The following is a 24,906-nucleotide window of genomic DNA, read 5'->3' as shown; positions in this document are numbered from 1 at the left end:
GCCCGCTCTAGGCCAGTGGAATCAGGCACTGGAGGTGGGGCCCCACCTCTGTCTGAGTTTACAAGCTCTCCGGCTGTTTCTGATCGAGGCCACGGTTTGAGAACCTCTGGTTTGGGACTCTGCTCTGCTGCCAGGGCTCACGGTCAGAGGGAAACACCACAGACTTGGATCTTCCATCCCTGCAGTGCTTCAGAAGCACTGTTTTGCCTCATGTAGTGACGACCGCCGATGAATTCGTTCAAAGGCTATCTTGGATCCAGTGGTCGTGGAGTCATCAGAAGCTCCCAAAAATGTGCTGTTTTCCTGCCCTGCTTTTTCACTTAACATGACCTTATAGGAATCTTCCACTGATATTTTGTACTCTACCTTAGCTTTATTTAACTGCCTGCATAGCGTTCCATTGCATGGATGCTCCGGGGCATAGATTCTGGAAACTTACAGCATGGCTCCAAATCCCAGCGACTTACCAGCTTCGGAAACTTAGGTAAATTTTGTAATCTCTTACTGCCTCGTGTCCCTCATCTGTAATGGGCATAATATTGGTACCTACCTGATAAGGTGGTTATAAGGTTATGTTAGATAACGTAAAGTGCGTAGGGTAGTGCTTGACGCGTGGTAAGTGCTAAATAAGTTTAGTTATTTTTACTCTTATTTTTTAACCTTTTCTCTGTTGGGGGGTTTAATAGTACATTGGCCACATTTGAAAAGCAACTTCATCACACTGAAAACTTGTGAGCAACTGAAACCCACAGGTTATCATTGGAGCACCTTGGGAGAAATCTTTTAAAGCCCAGCCTGTCAGCAAAACAAATAAAAATAAAAATAAATAAGTAAAGAGAAAGCCTAAAAAACCATGTCCTTAAAAAATAAAAACAACAACTGAATTTGCTGGTGGAGAAGAAAGCTCACAGTATTGGATTCGACAGCCCGGGGTTCACATCCCGGGTTTGCCCAGTCAAGCCCCATCGTTTACAGGCTTTGTGACCTTGAGCAAATCATGTCACCTCTCAGAACCTGTTTTCCTCACCTGAAAACTCGGATCAGAATGTCTACTGCGGAGTGATTATGAAAATGACAGAAGGACGACTGTGTCAGTCAGCTCGGGATAGCTGAAGCAACAGGTAATTCTGTTTTCACAATTCCGGAGGCTGATGAGTCTAAGAGCACAGTGCCAGGGTGGTTGGTTTCTTGGGTTCTAGGTGTGCTTGTATGACTTCTTCTTTGCGTGTGTGTGGGGAGGATGAGCCCTGGAGCTGGGCCCCACCCTTACATGACCGCTTTTAACCTTCATGACCGCCTTGTTGGCCGTATCTCTAAATACAGATGCATCGAGGGGTAGGGCCTCAACCTCTGAACCGACGGGGTGACAGTGGGGCCGGATTCGATCCACGACCGTGACAGAAGGACAGCCTTACTTAGCATCCCGACTGGCACGCAGCAGGTCTGGGCGACGGCCAGCCCCCTTCCCTTCACCTGCGCAGGGCTGGGCAGCATCGTTCAGACTGTCAGAGACTGTTTTGTCTTGTGCAAGAACAGGCAGGGCCAGAGTTAGTGGGAGGCAGGGTTCTCCGAAAATCGAGCTCCTCCCTCAGACAGTTCAGAGTTGATTTGTTTAGGGTTGGTTGGTTTGTTTGGGTAGTCCCAGGCACATCTACTTTATATTTTTCTGGAAGATGAAAATTTGATTGTGTTTCACAGCAGTGGCACCAGCCGCTCGAAGCACATGCTTGGTGTCGGCTCCCCACGCGGAGAAGTTTCTGGGCCTTGGCCTCGGCCACTGACAAACATGGATGGCGCCTTTGTGCTTCAGTCGTGCAGTTATTTATGGCGGCGCGCTCGTACTTTTAGCTGTTCTCATCCCTCAGCTTTTAGGAGTCCTTGGGAAAACATTTTTTTTTTTCCGCTTAGCCAAAGCTCATTTGATGTTGCTGAACATTAAAAAAAAAAAAGGTCACTCTTGCGCATATGGAGGAAGTGTGTTTTTTTGTTGTTTTTTTTTTTGTCACCGTCGTTATAATTGGCGAGTGATACAGGCCTACAGAGAGTGAGGATTAAGGTCGCAGTCTTTCTGAAATTCTAGAGGAGATGTAACCCCGAAATTCTGCACGCCCAGTCCCAGTGGTCGGCAAAAGCCCGGGACGCACAGAGCTTGCAAACGGAGGGATGCTTCTCTGAGCCTGGTTCCCCCGCCTGTGGGCCCCGGGGGAAGGCTTGGGGTCGCTGGAGACCAGGAACTGAGGAATGTGCCCTTGGCTCTTTTGACTCCACGGGGAGCCCAAAGATGCTGGCATTTCGATTAAACATGTTGGGTAATCTTTGATGCCTAAGGAACTAACCTGTTTCTGAGTGCTGAACGTAGTTGCTCCCTCAGGCCAGCCTCGAAAAGCTTAGGAATGCTTTCCACTGGGGAAGTTTGGCCAATTGCGTGTGTCAGACATTGAATTACAGTCAGCCTGTGGTTTTCACGCTAAGCCTCGGAGACCTCCTCACTGTTAGGGAATGTGAGCGTGTGCCATGGGCATTCCCTAGGTAGCACGAGAGGATCTGCAGGCCCGTGGATCCATACTCTGTCAGACTGAGAAGTGCAGAGTCTGCCTTCCAAATCCACCCATCCCGTTTGGCCCGGTGATCCCAGTGTTCACACCAACTGCTGGCCTCTTGTCCTCCCTCCTATTAATCCAGCAGCTCCTTGGAGTTGGATGGGAGATGAGTGGGGAGACTGCAACCCCTCAGCTCACACCACAAGAGGTCCGCGGACTTTGGAGTCAGACAGACCAGGAGTTGGATCCTGAGACCTCGACTTGCAGTGTAATCTTGGGCAAAACATCAGTTTCTCTGAACCCAAGTCTCCTCATCTTTATGAAGGGCAATCATTTCTTCTGCTTCATACAGTTATCGATAGGACCAATGGAGACAGTACATGTAAATGTTTAGCCTATGACTGAGACCCAATAAGTGATTGATAAATGTTAGCAATTGTTGAGATTGGGAAAATGAGTGAAATTAATGTATGAATAACTAGTAAGTAATTAGATTTGATCCCACAGGTAATACCGCATTTGTCAGGGACTCATATAGTGTCTTAAAGTCGTTGAGATATAAGGACTGGGCTAAGGAAGAGTTTGTTGCTTTGTTTGTAGGGAGAGGGAAGTGGGGAGACTGGAACCCCTCAGCTCCCCCCAGAAAGCTAGTTCTGAATGATACTTGTAACGACACTGCAGGCCTGTTGATGGCTTCTTCCTTGGAGCAGGGATGTCCAGTTCAATTGAGGAAATGTTTAACAGTCCCTTGTGAGGGGCCAGCATTGTACCAAGTGCTGAGGGTAGGGGGATTTTTTAAAAAGTGCAAAATGTGAGAGCTAAAAGCCAAGTGTTATAAAAGCTAATTGTTCAGGTTATTCACTCGTAGTTTCGTTTTCCTGGTAAAAGAGTACAGATTTTAATTGTCATTACCTTCCATGGAGAAGTTCTTGAAGATTTTTTTTAAAAGATTTTATTTATTTATTTGACAGAGCAAGAGAGCACAAGCAGGGGGAATGGGAGAGGGAGAAGCAGGCTCCCTGCTGAGCAGGGGGCTTGATCCCAGCACCCAGGGATCATGACCTGAGCCAAAGGCAGACGCTTAACCAACTGAGCCACCCAGGCGCCCCATCTTGAAGATCTTTTTATAATACATATTCTCTACTCATGGTGATAGACGTTGAACTAAGTAAAATATGGGTGGGATAAGGGAATATGGAAGAGATAACCAGAAAACTCAAAGAATATATTTAAAAATTAAAGTTCTAAGATCGCGGGACGCCTACATGGCTCCATCAGTTAAGCATCTGCCTTCGGCTCAGGTCATGATCCCAGAGTCCTGGGATCGAGTCCCGTATCGGGCTCCTTGCTCAGCGGGGAGCCTGCTTCTCCCTCTCCTCCTGCTCCCCCTGCTTGTGATCCCTCTCTCTCTGTCGAATAAATAAATAAAATCTTTAAAAAAAAAAGTTCAAAGATCGCTAAATGATAAAAAGACTATTAACTTAAAAGGAAAACTTTCCAGTACATTGGACTGTCATGATGTGAGAATATCCACCAGATGGTAAGCCTTGGTCATCTCCAGACATGGCAAGTGTGTGGGTGTGTGGGTGAATGAAATCCGTGGGTGACCTGAAGAGCTCATTATTCTCTCTCACTATAATTTCCTTTCCACCTGTAGTTGATAAGCTGGCATGTGGCCCCTTTTCCTGGTATAGTGGGCTTGTTAGTGACCTACCCCTCACTTGCCTAGACAACCTGTTGGCTGCTGGGCCCCATTAGGGTGGCCAGTGTTCAAGAGCACCTGAACCATTTCAGGGAGCTGACCATTTGTTCCAGTTGTTTTCCTTTCTTTTTTTTTTTTTTTTGTGTGTGTGTGTGTGTGGCTTGCATTGTGGCATCTGCTGGGAGATGCTAATTACAGCAATTCAGTAAAATGAGACTGTAATATTGCTTAGCAACCCAGTTACCTAATGTGTAATTTTACTAATTTGGCAGAATCTGTGTGCTGCAACTGTTTTTGTTTTAATTAAGGATATTAATAATAATGTTTTTGTATGGAACATTTTATGCAACATTCTCTAACACCTATCCAGAATTAAATTAGTGCATGAACATCCTTTGTGAGACGGGTTTTTTGTTTTTGTTTTTCTCAAAACCAGGCAGGCAGAGGGGCATATCTGAGGATGCAGAAACTGTGGGCAGTCTAGTACCTTGGTTATTGGTAGAGATACATTTTGCCTGGCCTCCTGAGGGAATGAGGGGATTTCTTACTGCCAAGTTCGCCCACGTCTCAGACAAAGAATTTGACCTGCAAGTGGGCTTATCCCATAGCCACACTGAGCCTTGTGGAATCCACCTTGAGAGCCACTTTGGACAGTAGAAGTAATTTGAAAACATTTCACCCTTTCTTTTTATCTGGGTGAGGGACCCATTTATAGACAATTCTTTAAATGTAGGTAGCCTGGATCCATGCTGACCATGAATGTGAAATCTTAAGGACTCACTTTTTTGACAAAATGGTCACCTTCTACTCCCAGACCAAAAAAGAAGGTAACTCTGACTCCCTAAACGACCAAGTCACTGCTGAAAACACTAGTTGCTAAAGATGGATTTGAAGGAAAAACAGGAAATGGATGTTAGGCTAATCCCATAGAACATCTCATCCCCATTACCTTTCCAGATCACTTTTCGCCAGGAAATGAGCATTTAGTGGATGTAAACCCAAGTTCTTTGGATCTAGCATTAGCTACTGTTTCATGTGGATGGAAGACCCAGGGTGGGAGAGAAGTCGTAGTATCTCATAGCAAGTCATTCATCACAAACTTCTTGGAAAAGAGTCCTCCTTGTATTCTGGCTATTCATTCAGTCATTCATTTCACAAATATTTACTGAGTGCTTGCCATGGGCCTGGAATTGTTCTAGGTTGTACACATACAACAGGGAACAATCAAATAAAAAGTCCTGCCCTGATCAAACTAATGATAACAGTTGCTCATCCTATATATTCTGTTCCAGGTGCTGTTCCATGCAGTATTCACATAACTCATTTCATCCTTAGTAACAACACAATGAGGTAGGCATACGGCTATCCCCAGTTTGCTTTTCAGGAATCTGAGGCATGGAGGATTTAAGTAGCTTGCCAAGGTCACCCAGTTGGCAGAGAGCTCAGTTGGGCTATCTGACTCTGCTCTGTCCCCTCACATCCAAGGCTTCATTCTCCTGCCCCACTCAGGTTATATGGGCCTTTCAGTGGTTCACTTACTCATACACCCAGATAATAGGAAATGCGGAGTCTTGCTAGAGTTTGTGGCTTTGCTTCCAACCATGGGAATGTGCGTTTGAATTCTATAACCAGGGACCAAAGCATGTCCTTGGGCTTCTCACGCAGTTTCATATAAAACTTAGAAACTGGGTGTGAATTGCAGCTTGAAAGCCTGTCCCAGGGTGCCAGTATTTTCTTCCCACTGGGTAAGAAAGATATCTTCTCTTGGGAGACAGCATTCTCTTGGTTGCTGTCACTTAGTCCTGCCACAGATAAGAGATAGATGGTCATATTTTTAAGTCTACACAAATAGCTTAAAATATAAAATAATTGAAACATAAATAATAGCTATTTCAGAGTCCCCCTTGAGACTGCAGATCACAAAAGATCTTTGGGAAGAATCTTGGGAGGAATGTCAAAAGGCTGTTCCTTGTTGAATGGGATAAACTCTGGCAGATGCATTCTCTCCTGATGCCCTACTTTTCTAAATGTGCACATGATAACTTTTTAAAAAATCTTAATGTCCAGCTGACATTCACCTGCTACTTAGTATCCAGAATCCAGCTATGGTGATGTGTTCCCAAATATGGGCTGCAAATGAAGAGCCCACGAGGGGGCCTTTTCACTGCCCCGTGTTTCGTAGCATTTCAGAACAGGTCAGGGGTGTGTGTGTGTGTACTTTCCTTTGCAAAATTGAACTCATTTTTATTTATTTTTTATTTTTTTTAAGGTTGTATTTATTTGAGAGAGAGAGAGAGAGCATGAGCGGGGGGAGAGACAGAGAGCGAGAGGCAGACTTCCCTGCTGAGTAGGGAGCCCGATGTGGGTCTCAGTCCCAGGACCCTGGGATCATGACCTGGGCTGAAGGCAGATGCTTAACTGACTGAGCCACCCAGGTGCCCCTGAACTCATATTTTTAAAACATTTTGGAAAATTTGTATTCATGCAGTTATTCAGCCAACAGAATCAGTGAGATGCAACGAGTCTCCTCCTCTGAAGAACATCAGTCTCTAGTAAGGGAGATGAGGTTGAAATCTTAAGTGCTGTGTGGGAGTCCGGAGAAGGGGTGCCTGCCTCGAGGTGATCCTGCTACACTTGGTCTTGAGCTCCAGCAGATGCTGTGCTGCCAACAGCCAGTTTGTTTCCCTCCAGTATTATTACCAAGGAGCCCTCAGCTTTGATCCATGAGCAACACAGGACCTTATGGAGTGGTGCCCGGGAACCATTCCTGGCCGCCATTGTAGGCAGCCTCAGCCTTGCTGGAAGAGCTCCTTCCTCACCTTAGATCCCCAGAAGCAAATTGTCTGCTCCAAACGGCGTTCTTCCTAGATGGACCAAGGTTCAGGGATGGTGTTGATCAAACCGTAGACTTTCAAGGTGAGAACTCTCTCTACAGTCTCTGGGAAGTCACTGCCCAGCCTATGCTTGAGCACTTCCCCAGACATGGGGGACATTGGTGGCTGCCCCCTCCCCACTCCCATTCCTCACACAATGTCTTCTCTTTTCCAGACCCAATATCTCCAAGCGATGTTCCTTCTGAAACAGTTTTGGGTACTTTGCTGTTTTGATCATTGTCTTCTAGCATCATGATATTGTATGGAGCTGTATTTCAGTATCACTGGTTTCCTTTGAAATTCTCTTGACTTTATAAGTTATACACATTATTCAGAATAGGGGTCCGCAGGCTTCATCACACTGCCGAACAGATGCACGGCACAGAAGGATGAAGAAGCCCTTTCCGAAAACTTGGTGCCTAGGACCAAATGCTGTGTCTTAGGCGTGGTCTGATCAGTACAGGGCAACACAGGACCAGCACCTGCTCTCATTCCATTAATTCATCTTAAATTCGCGTTAGTGCTCTGAGTTGAGTCAGCCATCAGGTAATTTCCAATGGTGCTTCTACACCGAGTCTCCCCCATTTCTAACTTTGTTGGTGTTGCTTGTTTGGGGCTCTAACTGCAGTACTTAGTAATCTTATGTCTTGATTCTGTATTTCTTCTTCTTACCAGCTTTGGGTCATCTGCTCATTTCATGTCCGTGTCCTCTACAACTTCAGACAAGTCACTCATAAAAGTGCTCAATAGCACAGGTCTGAGACCATAGCTCTGCTTCCATTCCTAAATCAGTTGACTCTTCATGGCTCTGGCCACTTAACAAAGGACTCCTCTAACTGATAAGCTTGGTACCCAACACTTTTTCCTTTTAAGTCCAAATGAATATTAAAGGGAACTGTCAATACGTTTTTTCTGAATATTCACTTCATCTATTCCTTTTCTAGTAATCTGGTTTCTGGATAAAACAGTTGATGTAAGGAAGCCACAGAGGCCCTCGTGAACTCCTATTTCCTCTTTTCCAAAGTAAAAAAAACGGTTACTTGAAAAAAATCCATTACTGAATTTGGCCTGGGAACAAGGCCAAAGAATCTACTTTATTCTGTGTTCTGAAAATCAGGATATAATTTTCACTTTTCCAGTCTTGGAACCTCTGACTTGTTCTCCCTGATTTCCCAAAGATCCCCCACCCCCACCCCACCCCGAGTTTCACTTCTGTCGCCTCTAAGCCCTTCTGGTACGTTGGTGTGTAATTTTCCCAGCAAGGACTTGAGTTCATTTAAAGCATCCAGCTGCTCTCTTCCAAATGCCATCCCCTTCTCGGCTTCCACTGCACTTTACTCAGGCTCACATCTCAAAAACATTCTTTTCATTAAAGCAGCAAAGCAAGAAGTTTCAAGTCATCTTCTCTCAGCCATCCATCAATATCACTTTTGGCCTGGAGAGGCCAGCTGCCTCTTCCTTATCTTCGCACACCACAGACATCTAAACATAGCGACTCATGTCATCTTTGCCATTGTTAGGAAAACTCCCCTCGTGTGGACCCTCAATCTCCCATCTACATGACTGTTTCTTTTGAATAGTGGTTTGACTCCCAGTGAAAACATCCTGTCCTTTGCAATGGACATGGCCCTTGTGGGTCCTGGTGTTACTTAATTTGGAACCCAGGTATTGGGTTCTTAAGATCTTAAGGAACTTAGGCAATATTGCTTCAGTTTATGTTGATTGGAGGTGCTTGGGAGCCCTGAAATGCTCAGTGAACAGTTGGACAATACGGTATCTAGTATTGTATAGCCGATAGTATTTTATTGGTTGGAGTTGGAAATAGGCCAATACAAATTCACCTCGAGAAAGATTTCACAGAACATTTATAAATGTAATCATGCCACTGTTTTTCTCTATCTCTTCCTTGTAGCTGCCACTCCTAACCCGGTGGCAGCCCACATAACTAAAAAGAGGTAAGAGAAAGGATCTTGGTCGTACCTTGTCAAGTGGCCTTGTCTCATTTTTGCAATGCCATGATTTATAAAACATCTCTGTTCGGACTTCTCAAGATGGCATCTCTATGTATTGTCTCCAGCTTACTACTATTGACAATTAAAAGCAATTAGCTGGAGATGCTATAAAGAATAAGGAAATCTATTATTTCCAACATCTTGATAGGAATGAAATGATAAAGATATTGACAAATGTAGGGTTCCTCTTTGTCCTTGTGTCGGAATCCACTGCTCTTCATTGTTGATGGGACAGCTTCTACTCCAGGTTCCGGTTCACCCTCTGGAGAAAGACCTCCATAATAATCGGGCTGCCCCAATGAAGAGGAATAATTCTCCACCCATCCATCTGACCCTGGTTCATCTCTTCTACTTGTCATCTGCCAGAGACTGGTTCTGACTTTCTTCCATATTCTAGGAGTGGGTCTCCCAAGAACAGGGGCAGAACCTGGAGTGAAGAGTTTGTGGTAATTGGAGGGAAGAGGGCATTTTTCCTGTTGAACTTGGATCACATCTGTTCTACTCACCCGTGCCTAGCCTTGGGTTTGCATAGAGTAGGTGCTTTTATTAGTTGGCTAGGGCTGTCATAACAAAATACTACAAAGCAGGTGGCATATGCAACAGAAATGTATTTTCTCACAGTTCTGGAGACTAGGAGTCCAAGATCAAGGTGCCATCAGGGTTGGTTTCTAATGAGGGTTTCCTTCCTGGCTTATAGACAGCTGCCTTCTTGCTCTGTCCTCACCTGGCCTTTCCACTGTGTGTGTGTGGAGGGAGAGAGATCTCTGGCATCTCTTCTTTTCTCATAAGGGCGCCTTCCTATTGGTTGAGGCCCCACCCTTATGCCTTCACTTAAACTTTATTAGCTCATTATAGGCCCTATTTCCAAATACAGTCAACACTTGGGGTCAGGGCTTCAACCTATGAATTTTAGGGGGACACAGTTCAGTCCATAACAGTGTTCCATAAATGTTGGTAGGATATATCAGTTGGCGAATGGCAAAATCTTTACTGATTGATTGAATGAATGAATGACTTAGTGACTTTTTTGGTGGTCATTTGAAGGTAGAGAGAAGACTTGAACAGAGCAGGAAGCTCCCCTAAGGCCCCTCATAGCACCCCCGAAAATCCAAAAGCGTTCTGTAACTTCAACTGGCAGGTCTCAGTGTCTCTTCTGTCTCATTTGCTGGAGGCCAGTTGGTTCCTGTAAGGGATTAATGAGGCCACAGATGTAGGTTTCATCCCACACAGCTCAGTTAGCTTCACGTTGAGAAAGACCATTCCACTGCAGGTGTTAAGTCTAAAGAGCTTATTTAGAATAACCCAGACATAAGCACATGTAAGAGGACATAGAGGAGCTCATCAGGTATTCCAATCCTGACTTGACACTAATGTTAAACAAACGACAGACAAAACATGTATGACACGCTGAGTCAGAATTGTAGGTATTTTTCAGTGGAATGGAAATTTTCAGTGGAATGGAAAATTTTAAGATAAAAAAAAATTAGAAGAAATGAAATCACCGATAAAATTACTCGACATTTTAATGGATTTGTTTCCAAGTTTTTCTCTTACATAGTTGAATTGCATGCTTAGAGATTTTCAATAGATCTATATACATTTCCCCACATTTGCCATGTGTGTTTATAAAATAATTTTCAAGGTCTGTGTAATACTCCACCCAGAGGAGTGTATCCATATGCATCGTGTGGATATTGGGTGTAGTTTACTTGATTTTTTTTTTTTTTAAGATTTACTTATTTATTTGAGGGGGGAGTATGGAGGGGCAGAGGGAGAAGGAGAGAGAAACCCAAGCAGACACCATGCTGAGTGGTGAGCCAGACGCAGGGCTCGATCCCAGGACCCTGAGATCAGGACCTGAGCTGAAACCAAGAGTCTGATGCTTAACCAACTGAGCCATCTAGGTGCCCCTGTAGGTCACTCGATTTTAATCTGGAAAAGTATCTTTTTGTTACCAATATGCACAGTAGGTAGTGGAAAAGACAATTTGCTTTATCTGATTGTTTACATACAGCTCTGCACGTTTCATTAACCAATACTGGTGTATTCAAAAGAACGCATTATTCAGCATGTCTGCTATTCTTCAGATAGCAAATCAATTTGTTCTTTAATAGAGATACTAGATAATTCATGCTTGATTAGTGGAAAAATCAATTTCTCCTCTTCCTTTTTCTGTTCAACGAATGAAATTTGGTGATGAGACGAATAACAAAGTACAGCAGTAGTCCTCCCTCCAAAGGCTCTTTTCTCATCGTTACTTCCTGTAACTCCCCGAGTTTCCCCATGAAGGACTCCCTGTGCCCTGTATCAATCAGCTAGATCCAGGCCTTTCTCACACCTTGTTACACTTGGTTAATAATTTCATTCCCTATACCCAGATCTGCCAACTGCAAGTTTTCCAACAAATTGCATTTTCCAGTTATTACTGGCTTCAATTTTACAGTCCCTCTTGAGAAAAATTAATATTGGTAGGAAATTCACAAACAAGTGACACTCCCCACGAGGATGGTGCATCTTTTTCTCCCTTCGCTTGTGCCTCTGTGTTACATTTCCCCTGGCCCTGGATTGTGACAGAGTTGATGTTCCCTTGGTGGAAACTTAGGGATGGAAAGTGAGAACATGTCAGGCTAGGGAAAGCATAAGGGAACTAGTGTTTACGGAATGCTTCTTATGATCACTAAGCACTGGATGAAGTGCTTTATGTAACTTATTATATTGAATCCCAAGCATAGGAGGCAGCAATTGCATTTTTAAAATAAGGAATCTGAGGGTAGAGGCACTAAGGGCTACGGAAAGGGTATGGGAATGGTATTTAGTACAAACCATATGCTAGGTCTGTGCTGAACGTGGAGAGTTTACAGTATTATTATTAATATTATTATTTCAAAGATTTCATAGATTATTTCAGTTATTTAAGTAATCTCTACACCCCACGTGAGGCTCGATCTCACCACCCTGAGATCAAGAGTCACCTGCTCTTCCGACTGAGCCAGCCACGCACCCCCAACTGATACAGATTTTAAGATTTTAAAAAGGAAGAGCTTAGGTATATTTCCTGAAGCAACTAAAATGTAAACACCTTCGAGTATAAAAACAATTTTTGAGCAACTAAGAAAACAATATAAACTCTCGGTTTTTTATACGTACCTTTTCTTAATGATTTTTTACCTGACCCTCAATCCCTTTAAAACCCATGGCAGGCTTTTGAGAAATGCTTTGTTTTTCCTTTAGCCTCACCTAGATTTTTAAACCCAGGTCAGCACACTGTCCCAGATTCTTCTCTCAGTGAGATTCATGGAACTCCTCTTTTATTATTATTTTTTATTGAGGTATGATTGATAAAATTTAAAATGCACAATACAATCATTTCATATACATATACATTGTGAAATGATTTACACCTATCACCTCACCTAGTTACTTTTTGGGCATGTGTGTGTGTGGGGGGGATGTTTAGATCTACTCTCTTAGCAAATTTCAAGTATACAATACAGTATTATTAAGTGTAGTCACCATGCTGTACATTAGATCATCAAAACTTATTCATCTTGTAACTAAAAGTTTTAAAAGTTTGTACCCTTTGACCAACATCTCCCCATTTCTCCCACCTTCTAGCCCCAGGCAACCATCATTCTGCTCTGTTTCTATGAGTTTGACTTTTTTCAGATTCCATATATGAATGGGACCAGCCAGTATTGTCTTTCTCTGTCTGGCTTATTTTACTTAGCCATAATGCCCTCCAGGCTCATCCATGTTGTTGCAAATGGCAGGATTTCCTTCCTTTTTAAGGCTGAATAATATTCCAGTGTGTGTGTGTGTGTGTGTGTGTGTGTGTGTGTGTGTGCGCACGTGTGCGCACGTGCCACATTTTCTTTATCCATTTATCCATCAATGGACGTGTAGGTTGTTTCTATATCTTGGCTATTGTGAATAGTGCTGCAAAGAACATGGGGTTGTAGATATCTCTTTGAGATACTGATTTTGCTTCCTTCAGACATATTCTCAGAGGTGGAATTGGTAGATCTGGTAGTTCTAGTTTTAATTTTTTTTGCACAACCTCCATACTGTTTTCCATAATGGCTGCACCAATTTACATGCCCACCAACAGTATGCAGGGGTGCCCTTTTCTCCACATTCTTGGAAACATTCATTATCTCTTGGAAACTTCACTATCTTCAAAGAATTTTACACCCAAAAAGTTTTTCAACGAACCTTTTTCTTCAAGTCAGCATTGCAAACCACCCCTCCCCCAATACCAGCTCTGTGGGTAAAAGAAATCTCCTCAGAGTTATACAACAAGCTCGTTGCTAGAAATTCAACAGCGTGCGATGTTTTAGTTCACCAGTAATTTTGCTCTATAATATTTAAGCTTATGAGAGAAAATAAGCTTTTGCATTTCCTTTGTGCAGTTTTTAATCTGGAGGGAATAAGCCCCTTGCCTAAGAAAGTACCTCTCCCGTGCACCAAGGTGAACAGACACCTGGCATTTCTCTAGCAAATGGTAGTATTTCTTTCTATATTAAAAGATAAGGCTGGAAATGCAAATATCCTGGGGAGAAGTAACATTTCCTAAATTATACTCGCGCTATCCTGCAAATTATTGATAGGAGCATTTCTCCCCACTGGGGGTTGAGATATCAAGGAGCAGGAGAGAACAGGAGAGATCCAGGGGTTTAAAGGGGACACGTGAGAAGTAGGAGCCTGTGTGTGCTCAGAAGGTAGCACTCAGAATCTGAGAATCCTCATTTTTTCCGTCTGGCCTTTCGGAAAATATGTACTATGGGAGTCACATTTTATGCTGAGCATGTGTTTTAAAGCCAGTGTGAACATCGTGTGGTAAAAAAATCACTCTCGGAAATCCCTGAAATCTCCCATAAAGTGCAATTCTCTTCCAGTTCTCAGGAAGCCTGGCATGGCTAGTTCTTCCTGGGCTTTAACACAAGGGCACAGATTGCTGCTGCTTCGTTGAGTCTCCTGGTGGTTTTGCTTGCACGGGGAGGCTGTGTGCTCGACGGACGCGTGCCCAGAAGGACATTCGGTGCAGCCAGATGCTCCAAACTACAAGAAACATGGAGGAATGCAGCCTAACGCAGGGAACAGTGTCATGCTCACCCTGGGACATACACATGTCCAGGAATGGAATGGAGAGGAAAGGGTTGACACACTATTTAAATTGTTCTCTTTTGCACTTGCTCAATTCTCTTTTTGGCTGAGTGAGTATAGTTAAATTTGTCTCATTAAAGGCATGTCATGCAACTCTGCATGTGTCACCAGACGCAGTCCCGGGCACCTTTAAGTCTCCCTCTAGCCCTGGGGACGAACTAGCTGAGCAGAAGGCAGAAAAACCACAGTGAACACTGGTGCTAGAGCGGACCCTTTGGTTCTAGGGCAGAAAACCGAGAGCAAATCACCAATTTGGGAGCTTCGTACCAGGTGACAAGTCAGGGGAACACAGTGGTTGCCAGTCCGATGATTTTCTGTCTCTCTCTCTTTCTCTCTCTCAACAGGCTGGTCCATTCAGGTCCAGGCAAAGGATCGCCCCAGGCTGGTGTGGATCTGTCCTTCGCGACACGAACGGGCACCAGGCAGGGGATTGAAACACACCTGTTCAGGGCCGAGACCAGCAGGGACCTCTCCCACTGGACGAGGAGCATCGTGCAGGGCTGCCACAACTCGGCGGAACTGGTCACCGAAGTCACTACCGGTGAGCACCCCGGGCTCCCAGCCTCAATGTGGTTTCCAGTACTGGCCTTCCGGGCTATTTGGAATCCCAGAAGTGAACTCAAATTCTTCCAAATTAGGGCACTGTATGCCCTACTCAAATGTAAGCCTTTTCCCATCTCCATTCCAGAAAAGTTGGTAATTCGGGGAGTCAGATGTCGTTTTCCTGACTGTGACCCCAGGGTGGCTTGCTGCAGCTACGAGCTTCGAGGCACCAACCAGCAGGTTCTTGTTACAAACATAGAGACGGACCCTGGGTAATTTATCACAGAATAAAATTCTTGGAAATAATAATTTTGGTAGCTCACGGAGTTGATCCGGAAACTGGGGCACGGGTTTGTGAAAAAGAGCAGGAAACAGAGGCATCCGGGTGGGGGGGTGGGGGTTTCCAACAGCAAAGGGCAGAGCCTTGGGAAGAGCCACTGGGGCCGCTGGTCTGAATGTTGAAGCTGAGGCAGGATGGAGGGACCACATGGTGAGCACAGCCCCGTTCATGCAGAGCCCTAAGAAAGGACTAGTGAGTGCGGGAAGTGGGATTTACACGGATTATTTACGTGGGTTACATGTGTGCAGAAGGAAGAACCCCTCTATACTGTCCTGTTTATTGAGTGTACTCACGACGTGCCAGGCATTTCATATAATGTCTCTCCGTGTTTTCCACACTATGAGAAACAATCCTGCTGTGGGTCCAGAAGTCAGTGAGTCGAGGCAAGGCCAACATTTAAAAAATTAAATTAAATGGAATACACATATCAGTGTAAATATTGCTTAGATTTGTGGAACTTTGGATTCAGGGGTATGTGTGTGTGTCCCGGGTCGCAAATCATTGCCTTATCTTATCTAATCCTCACAATTCCCTTGCCGATCTGATTTTACCGAATCCGGAAGCAAACCCTTAAGGAAAGGTTAAGTAGCTTGTCCGGGATCTCACAACTAATAAATGACAGAACTGATTTTAACGCTATGTCGTGTCATTCTAAAGACCATTCTTCATTGACTCTAGTGTCTACCGAGACATGGATCTCACTCCTGTACCACTGGTCAAAACCCAGCAGTTCTGTTCAGGCTGCTGTGATAAATGATTTTCATGCCACTCTCCAAATCAGATGATTGATAGGTGATGGATAGATGACAGATAGATATAAATGCATCTATATGTAAATATATAGATAATTTAATTTTTTAATTGGGCAAAGGTAAAATTGGAGACTAGAAACTAATACTAATCTCAGCTAAAATGAATAAGCTAAGTATATACTGTAAAATCTTGAACATTGGGGCACCTGGGTGGCTCAGTCAGTCAAGCATCCAACTCTTGGTTTTGGCTCAGATCATGATCTTGGGGTCATGAAATCCAGCCCCGCATCGGGCTCCGCGCTCAGCACAGAGTCTGCTTGAGGTTCTCTCTCCCTCTCCCTCTGGCCCTTCCCACCTCTCTAAAATAAATACATAAATCTTTAAAAAAATAAAATCTTGTACATTTGCTAAGGTGGATTCCATATGAACCCAGTGATTTTCAGCAGCCAGCACAATGTACCTTTAACAGTGTCCATGATGCTATTGCTCCTGGTTCTGAGATCTAAGATTGTTTCTGGTTCTGAGATCGAAGACCAGCCCCTCTTCCAGGTCTCCTTCCATCACTCGCAAGGAGGCCATATGTGACAGAGTAGCTGGTATCCTCAACAACAGTCTTCCAGTAAATCCACCTTTAAGTCCCACAGGGTTGTTTCTTGGAATACTCTCTGCTCACCCTCTTCTATCATGTTTTCTTGCCTGTTCTTTCATTTCTCTCTGTCTCTGAGGAACCAGTACAAGGCAATAGCCACAGTGTGGGATTTAAGTCAGAAAGGCCTGAATTCAAATTCCAGTCCTATTTCTTTCTTTTTAAGATTTTATTTAGTTATTCATGAGAAACAGAGAGAGAGAGAGGCAGAGGCAGAGGGAGAGGAAGAAGCAGGCTCCCCATTGAGCAGGGAGCCGGATGTGGGGCTCGATCCCCGGACCCTGGGATCACGACCTGAGGCAGATGCTTAACCGACTGAGCCACCCAGGCGCCCCTCCTATTTCTTCCTTAATCTCTTACTCTTACTTGCATCTCTTGTTTTCTTCATCTGTAAAAAAGAAGGAAATAATAGTACCCCCCTCATAGAGTTGTCAAGAATGAAGAGAAATAGTCCACGTAAAGCTCCTAGCACGGTGCTTGACGCATAAGTAAGCACTCACTACATGTTCGTATTAGTTGTTACTCTTGGCATTATTTCCCCAGATCTGTGCTGTCCAGTATGCTAGCTTCTGGTCATGTGTGGCTATTTAAGTGTAATGTAATGAAAATTAAATGAATTCCTCAGTCACACGAGCCACATTTCCAGGGCTCAGTCACCACGTGTGCCTACCTGATGGCTACCATGTTGGATGGCGCGAACCTAGAACATTTCCCTCACGGCACAGTATCCTCTTATACAGCTCTGCTCTAGAGGAACAGAGTCCCCACAAGACATCTTAGATGCAGCGTTTCCAAACTTCAGCCACGCTGAAAACAACAATAGAAGTAAAGTTCTTTTTGTTTTACCCCTAAAAGCCCCAGATTGCTGACCTCCACCCCCAGAGATTGTGATTTAGCCGTTTGGGGTTGGGGCCCAAGAATTTGTACCTGATAACGTCCCATTTGGTGCGGATGCTGCTGGGCCATGGAGCCCTCTAGGAGCAGCACTGCACCAGGGAGCAACCTCCCTCAGGAGCAACTCCCACCCAGGAGTAGTTGAAAAGATGGCACACACGTCAGTGTGTGCTGGGGTTTCTCCACATTTCCTTTGCTCATGCAAACATGAAAAACCAGATGTTTTGTAGAATGTCTGCGGCAGCAACTCCAACAAAATCAGTGTCTTTTTGTAATTACCCTGAAACGGATTGGTGCCCCCCACCATTTCCCACCATTGCTGGAAACATTTGAGAGTGTCACCGAAGCTCTTATTTTTATGCTGAGTCTGTATGGCAAGAAAAACTAGAGTGTTGGACCTGAGAGTTGGAAAACCAGAAAACTAGACTTAATGAACTGATATGTGTAAATGCTGGAGAAGTTCACGCTCCTTGCAACAAATTCAGGAGTGTTCTAGGAAAGAATGGAGAAGGCCAAGGGGATTTGGTTTAGTTTACATTTCACAGATTTTGTAAAATCTTTCTCTCTCAATAAGCTGAACTCTACTTGGATAGGAAAGCCATGGGGCTGTTGGTAGACCAGCCAAAGGAAATAACAAAGCACTGTGTGCACTGAGCTAGCGGGGTGGTGGGAGAGAAGAAATTCTGGAATGACCACAGGTGCAACCCAGTTACAGATTGAAAGATGCCTTCAGGGAGTTGGGGAACGGGGCTTATGTTTTAATCAGAGCTTCAATTAACTTGCTAATGTGTTCGATTTTTCCTGTGTGGATTGAGAACATCTTCAGATAATCAGTTCCATTATATAAAGAACGAGAACACCAGCTGAGGTCAACAAGAATTGAAAGTAACCACAATCAGTTGATTCTGAGTATCTGAGGGCATAGCTTTAAAGTTCAAATACAGAGGAAGAAAAAAGAAAAACATGGTTAGAGCTCATTTGCCCACTTGTTCTACAGGTAACAGAAGTAAAGAGTGTCAAAAATAAGGATTTAAGATGGGAAGCCATACCTACACCATGCCACTGTCTTTGGCCATCCCAGGACTGCGGGGATGGCAGCGGTCTGCGGACCTTCGGAGAAGATGAGATTTACGGAGGGGCTGTAGCTCAGAAGGACTCAGAAATCTATTAGAGAGTGTAGTGTACCTTGGGGAAGTACCAACCCGTAGTTACAAATTGAAAGATGCCTGTGGGAAGTCGGAGGAAGGGGTACACTTTTCACCAGAGCTTCAATTAAAAGCCGCCTCATTCTGTGAGCAGATAGAGTCCCCTATTTCTTTCCCCCAAACCTTGAAGGCCCCCCGGCCGTACAGTTATTACTCTCTTTGCCAAGGTCCCTCTCCACATCCCTCTGGATCCTGACTGCCAGAGTATGAGAAAGTTACATGGCACCGAGTGGAAAGAACTTGAATTTTGAATTCTAAGCCACCTCAATTGTGACACATTTCACCTGTCTGAGCTTTGCTTTTTTTCACCTGTCATATTAAGCTTAGGTCCTGCTTCAGAAGTTTGTGGCAAGGTGAAGTTCAGTTTGGCTTATAAAGCCGAGCTGAGCTAAGGATGGTACCGCACAGTCAAAATGCCCTGGCTCTTACTCCTTCCAAACCCCATCCCCAGCCAGGAAAATGTCCTGGTTTCCCTAAAGAGCTTTCAGATGTCTGTGAAGGTCTGAGCCAATTTACTTGCCCGGGTCTGTTAAATGTGGTGTTCTGTGAGGCAAAAAATCCAATCTGATACTTAATAACCTTTTTCAGAACTCTTTGATCAAAGGTTTAAACCTTCACAAGTCTTCCTAAATAGGAACTAGGATTCTGGGGCAGTCCCCCGTCCAGCTCATACGCTTCGAGTACTGATCCGTTTTCCTAAATGCAGTGAGGACCACACATAAAAGCTGTCCTGATCAAGAGGTTTTAGTTTTGTTTCTTTGGATCAGAGAGTCCCTTGTGACCACCCCCTGAGCGGTTCCTGAGTGTCACACTGGGCAGAGACGGGGAACAGCCTTCTCCATGGAAGGAGCCACCTCTGAGATCTCTCTGCAACCCAGCTTCCCCAGGACCCACAATCATTAGATCTCCTGGGAAAGTTTTAAAACACTCATTTCTATTTATAAAATGAGCTTCGTTTGACTTTTTAAAAATGAAAAATGGGATTATTTTTAAGTGACTTACTCCCGACTTCTTAGGTATGTTACACTTGTTAATATTGGTAATGGAATGGAGGAATGCTCACTCCGTTCCCCAGGTGGTGGGCATGGCTATGGGGTGCGTGTGTGTGTGCGTGCGTGCGTGTGTGTGATGACGATGACAACTCAGAGCTAGCTTACTCTCAGTCAAATGTCAGTTTTTTCTCCCGACCCCCGAGACAAGGCCAGTGGAAGGCAAGTACGCCCGTCTGCCTATGTGCTGTCAGAGGGTCAGATAAGGGCTGGAGGCCAGATAAAATTCAGTAAATCCCGGCAAAAGGAATTCTTTCAGCTTATCTCCCTTGGTTTCATGGGACAAGTTAAATTACAACATCAAAATCAGTCCAAGGAGAATATTTTCATGAGCAACGACTAGTTTTCAACTTGAGAAGAAACGTGTGGCTGGCCCTGGGACTGAGGAGGCTTGCAAGGTAAGTGCCCGGGAGAACGGACGAACTTGCTGTTGATATCACACCCTCTCCTCTCTCCCCTCAGCTTGCACCTACAGAAACCAGGAGTGCCGCCTGACCGTACACTATGAGAATGGATTTTCTATTACCACTGAACCACAGGAGGGTGCCTTTCCCAAGACAATCCTGCAGTCTCCCTATGAAAAGCTGAAAATGTCTTCAGATGATGGAATCAGGATGCTGTATTTAGATTTTGGAGGCAAAGATGGAGAGATTGTAAGTGTATTTCTTTTTTTAAATTTTTTTAAAGAATTTTATTCATTTATTTGACAGAGAGAGACACAGCGAGAGAGGGAACACAAGCAGGGGGAGTGGGAGAGGGAGAATCAGGCTTCCCGCGGAGCAGGGAGCCCGATGTGGGGCTCGATCCCAGGACCCTGGGATCATGACCTGAGCCGAAGGCAGACGCTTAACGACTGAGCCACCCAGGCGCCCCTCTAAGTGTATTTCTGTAGACAGCGTGATTTCATATATTTTTCATGGGGCAACACATCTGTGAGGGCTCGCAGTTCAAATATAGAATATATATCAAATATATAAAGCTCAGATATTCAGAATCAACTGATTGTGGTTACTTTCAATTCTAGTTGACCTCAGCTGGTGTTCCTGTAGAATAAGTGGGCAAATGAGCTCTAACCATGTTTTTCTTTTTTCTTCCTCTATATTTGAACTTTAAAGCTCGTATAGTTATTGACATTCTCAGGAAGACCTAGCATCTCATTTAAGCCGTCAAATGCCAAACTTTTAAGAGGACCTTGATTCTGTAGTAACTAGGCTCTCTTTAGGTCCTTCCTAAGTCACTAGGTTAGTCAACAAATATCCATTGACTTCCGCTTGATAACAGGGATGGGGAATAGATAAAATGCAGAGGTAAACCTCAATTTTAAAGCTCCAGTAATTTCGGCGAAGCTTCTGGCCTTCCTCCATCCCTCCCTTCGCCTCCAGCCCGTTCAGCGATTTCTCCCGTGGGACTGGACTGGTACTTCTCTGGAAACCATTCAGGGGGACTGAGCAGGGGCTGACCGAAGGGGAGAGCCGAGATCACACTTGAGAGCATAAGGCCTTCATTTCCCAGTCGGAGCACGGCTGTTGTGGATGCCGCCACACCAGCGTTGTTGTTTGCGTGTTGCAATGAGTTAAGTTCAGCCTGAAGCAGCAGTTTGGAAACAAACAAGTGATTTGAATGAAAGTCCATTTTACTAAGAACACTTATAGTTCAGTTGCTACTCTATCAATCATTCAACTGAGTGCTCTTTCCTAAAGGTGACTGACTGCTCCCTAGCCAAAAAAAAAAAAAAAACCCACAAAAAACAAAAACAAACCAAAACCCAAAAGACAAAAGGCTCTTAGCCTTAGCCTTAGCTTGAAAAATCAAGGCTATTTTTGCCTGTGAGGAAAATCACTTATGTCTAAATTTCAGCCTTTCTGAAGCCCGTAATTACAACCTGACTTGGAAGATGTATGCAGGACTGAGTTTTGCTGCCAGTCCATTCGGCTGAGAAGTGCAAATTCACGCACGGCTTCCCCAGGCCTAGTTCTGCAACCCCAGGAGGCAGGCACCACCAGGCCTTTCTTCTCCCTTCCTGGGGAAGGGAGCAGACATGGGCTGTAGGAAATGGAACAAATTGAGGGTCAAGAGACCCATGTTTTCTTTCTGTGTCTCTAACTAACTCACCAATTGTCTTGGGCAAATCCTTTATGTCTCTGGATCTGAGTCTCTCTGTCCGTAAAATACAGTGACTGAAGTAGGTTCCTTCCAAAAGTTGCTTTCTGTGTTAGTGAGACTGAATACTGTGGTTCCATCCTGACTCTGGCCATACCTCCTCTCCCCTGTAAGATCTGTGATCTCAGAAAGTTTTAGAACTTCTTCAAATCTTAGTTTTCCATATAAAACATGCAGATAATGGCAATAAGCTCACAGGGGTTTTGTGAGACTTAAATAAGACGGGGTAGAGGAAATATTTAGCACAGTGCCTGATTCATGATAAATACAACCCTAACTTTGCTAGATGTTATTATACATCCAGGTGGTTGCTCCCCAACAGTGTCATCAGCAGAAGAGAATTGGGAACAACTCCTCCAGTTTTCCTGACTTAGGTGATAAAAATTCCACCTGACTCTTACTCTCTGGTCATGTGCTGGGCCACACGTAGGAACACGCTGAGAAGGGTAAGACTTTAGCAGGGGCCTTAACAGGCGACGCCCATGCTTACAGCAATCCAAGGGCATAGGACAGTGGGGACACAGCTGCTTAGCAGCATGGCTTCCCCATTCTGAGTTTTCACACACAGTATCTCATTTAATACTCTAGTTACCCTGTGAATTTGGGAGGACTGGGGAAAATTTTAAGTGACTTGTCCAAGATTATATATCTCAGAAGTGTTTTTTAAAAAAAAGTATTAAAACCGGGGCTCAAACTGAACCTTCAGATGTGAAATTTAGTATTGCTTCAAGCTGTACCTAACCCGACATAAATAACATCACTATTGTGATACCAAAAACAAACGGTTTCGACGGTCAAAAAAGGCAACATCAATATTTATGGTCCTGGTGTATATAAATTTCACAGAACCTATTTCGGAAACAAAGATAAATGTAAGAAATAAGTTCAGAGTTATTTTTCTAAATCTCATTGAGGGGCAAGGAAAGAGGGCACGTGCTGCATGGAGCACTGGGTGTCATACGCAAACAATGAATCATGGAGCACTACATCAAAAACTAATGATGGCATGTATGGTGATTCACATAACATAATAAAAAAAAATTGCTTCTACAAAAAAAACCACAAAAAACAAAAACCATAATTGCTCCAGTTAAAAGCAGGAAGTGCGCAGATCGTTTGATGTGTAAATCGCTCTTCTGCATCGAGCATCAATTTAAAATTGCTCACGCTCTCTTCTTTTGAAATTTCAGCAACTGGACCTTCATTCCTGCCCCAAGCCGATTGTTTTCATCATTCACTCCTTCCTGTCGGCGAAGATCACAAGACTGGGCTTGGTGGCCTGAACAGAGCAGAGGGGTGACTTGCCTTAGAGAAAAGGAGGGCTGGTGACATGGGACACCATGAGCGCGCACCATTTGGCTTGCCACGGTCAGCTTTGGATCCCCAAGTCCTCTCACCTGCCCCAGACTTCTCTGTCAGCTTCACTGATGACAAGGGGGGCCCCCAAGAAAACACCATGAGGAATATCAGAAAGAAAACGGGCTTTTTAGAACAGTAGAAGGGTAAAGAGGTGAGGGCAAATGGAAATAAATACACAGCCTAGCTTTGAAATAATGACAAGCAAGGACATCACGAACATGAGAACAGCGCATGCAGATCTTAATCATACCAGTTTCTAGGCAACTGGTTCACCCAGGTAAGCAAGAGCTGAATAGTTGAGGAATGGACATTTTCACCTCTCTCGCCCCCTGTAACAATGATCCCTTGTTTTATTGTGATTTATTGCCTACTTCTAATTGAGTTGACTTCTGCTGGTAAGGAAAGAGAAGTGCTTCAAATGGAAACCCACCTTTTATTTTAAGTATGAAGCAGCTGTAGTTCTTTTCTTAATGAATTATCTTTCAATGATGTAGAGTGATCCTGAAGTATTCTCATTAGCATATGCTGAGCAGGAATTAAATAAAGCATCAGATACTGATCTGAGCTGGAAGCTGGTGGAATCTGAGCCAAAGTAGACTGTTTATATTGCAAAGCTTCACGGTGCAGAAGAGTAGTGTGCTTGAAAGACGATTAATCTGGGGACTGCACTCACACCAAGGTGTGCTATCTTAGAGCCAAGACTGATAGCTTTACTTACAGAAAGCAAATTATGGATATTTTTTTTAAAAGATTGTCATTTGAGATGTATATGTAACATATCTCATATATATAACATATATATAAACAACTCACATGTGGTTAACTAATTATCCCCATTCCGTGGTTTTCAGTGGAAGTACTGAGCAATTCATTGACCCTTGTTTCTGCCTTGTGCTTGTATGCATGCATTTTCAAACCAGCCCTAGAGCAGCCTCATATAATTCTGACAGTATCCACAGCTCTTAGGCATTCCAGGGAAATAATATAACAACCTGATTATTTTTCTACAAGAATATTTTTAGACAACATAGAGCATATTACTGATTTAACGCTTTTATTTTTACCTTTCAATACAAATTCACCAAAAAGACACCTATATTATTTGATTTTGGAGTCACCTTCCTGGAACCTTAAAAATTAGCTCTAGAGTTTCTGTAAGCATTTGTTAACTCTTCTTTCCCCTGTAGTTTACATAAACAAATGCTCTGGATTTGATCTGTGTGTTTTTTTCAGAATTGTCCTTCAGCAAATACCTATGCAAAGAGCTTTTAAAAGTGAAACTGTTTTAAAGGGATGTAATTTTGCCCACTGAGACACATATGTTTATTGAGTTACAAAGCAGCGTCCAAAGTATGTATCATGTAACACTAGTTCCAAAGGGCATTGACTGAGAGGTGTTTTGGGGAGGGGGTGGTGGTGAGAATGAGGTTTGATGATCAAAAATGTGTTAAATATGGAGGTAAGAAACAGATTTCATGATCGTGGGCCTCCTCAAAGACTTTAATGTACACATTGTAATTCTTCAAGGGGGGATCCTGTGTACTTACAGAGCTCCTTTCTGACAGAGCATTTTGTGAAGCAAGTGTTTTAAAAAAACAAAAACAGGGGCGTCTGGCTGGCTCGGTCGGTAGAGCATGTGACTCTTGATCTCAGGAGCCTCGAGTTCAA

The 24,906-nt window shown here is 43.9% G+C and overlaps 1 protein-coding gene across 1 annotated transcript in view; it reads left to right on the top strand.

The window, feature by feature from the left end:
• The window catches only part of SNTB1 (syntrophin beta 1), a 219,115-nt gene extending 194,209 nt beyond the window's left edge, over window positions 1–24,906 (top strand). The window contains exons 6-8 of the mRNA XM_032415603.1: window positions 14,635–14,831; window positions 20,182–20,372; window positions 23,070–24,906. Of these exons, the coding sequence (XP_032271494.1) occupies window positions 14,635–14,831; window positions 20,182–20,372; window positions 23,070–23,162 (481 nt within the window). The 3' untranslated portion in view covers window positions 23,163–24,906. The remainder of the gene's footprint in view (window positions 1–14,634; window positions 14,832–20,181; window positions 20,373–23,069) is intronic.

This window comes from Phoca vitulina, unplaced genomic scaffold (genome assembly GCF_004348235.1).
Source record: "Phoca vitulina isolate PV1807 unplaced genomic scaffold, GSC_HSeal_1.0 scaffold18, whole genome shotgun sequence".
Classification (NCBI taxonomy): domain Eukaryota; kingdom Metazoa; phylum Chordata; class Mammalia; order Carnivora; family Phocidae; genus Phoca; species Phoca vitulina.
This window is presented reverse-complemented; position numbering and strand designations above follow the sequence as displayed.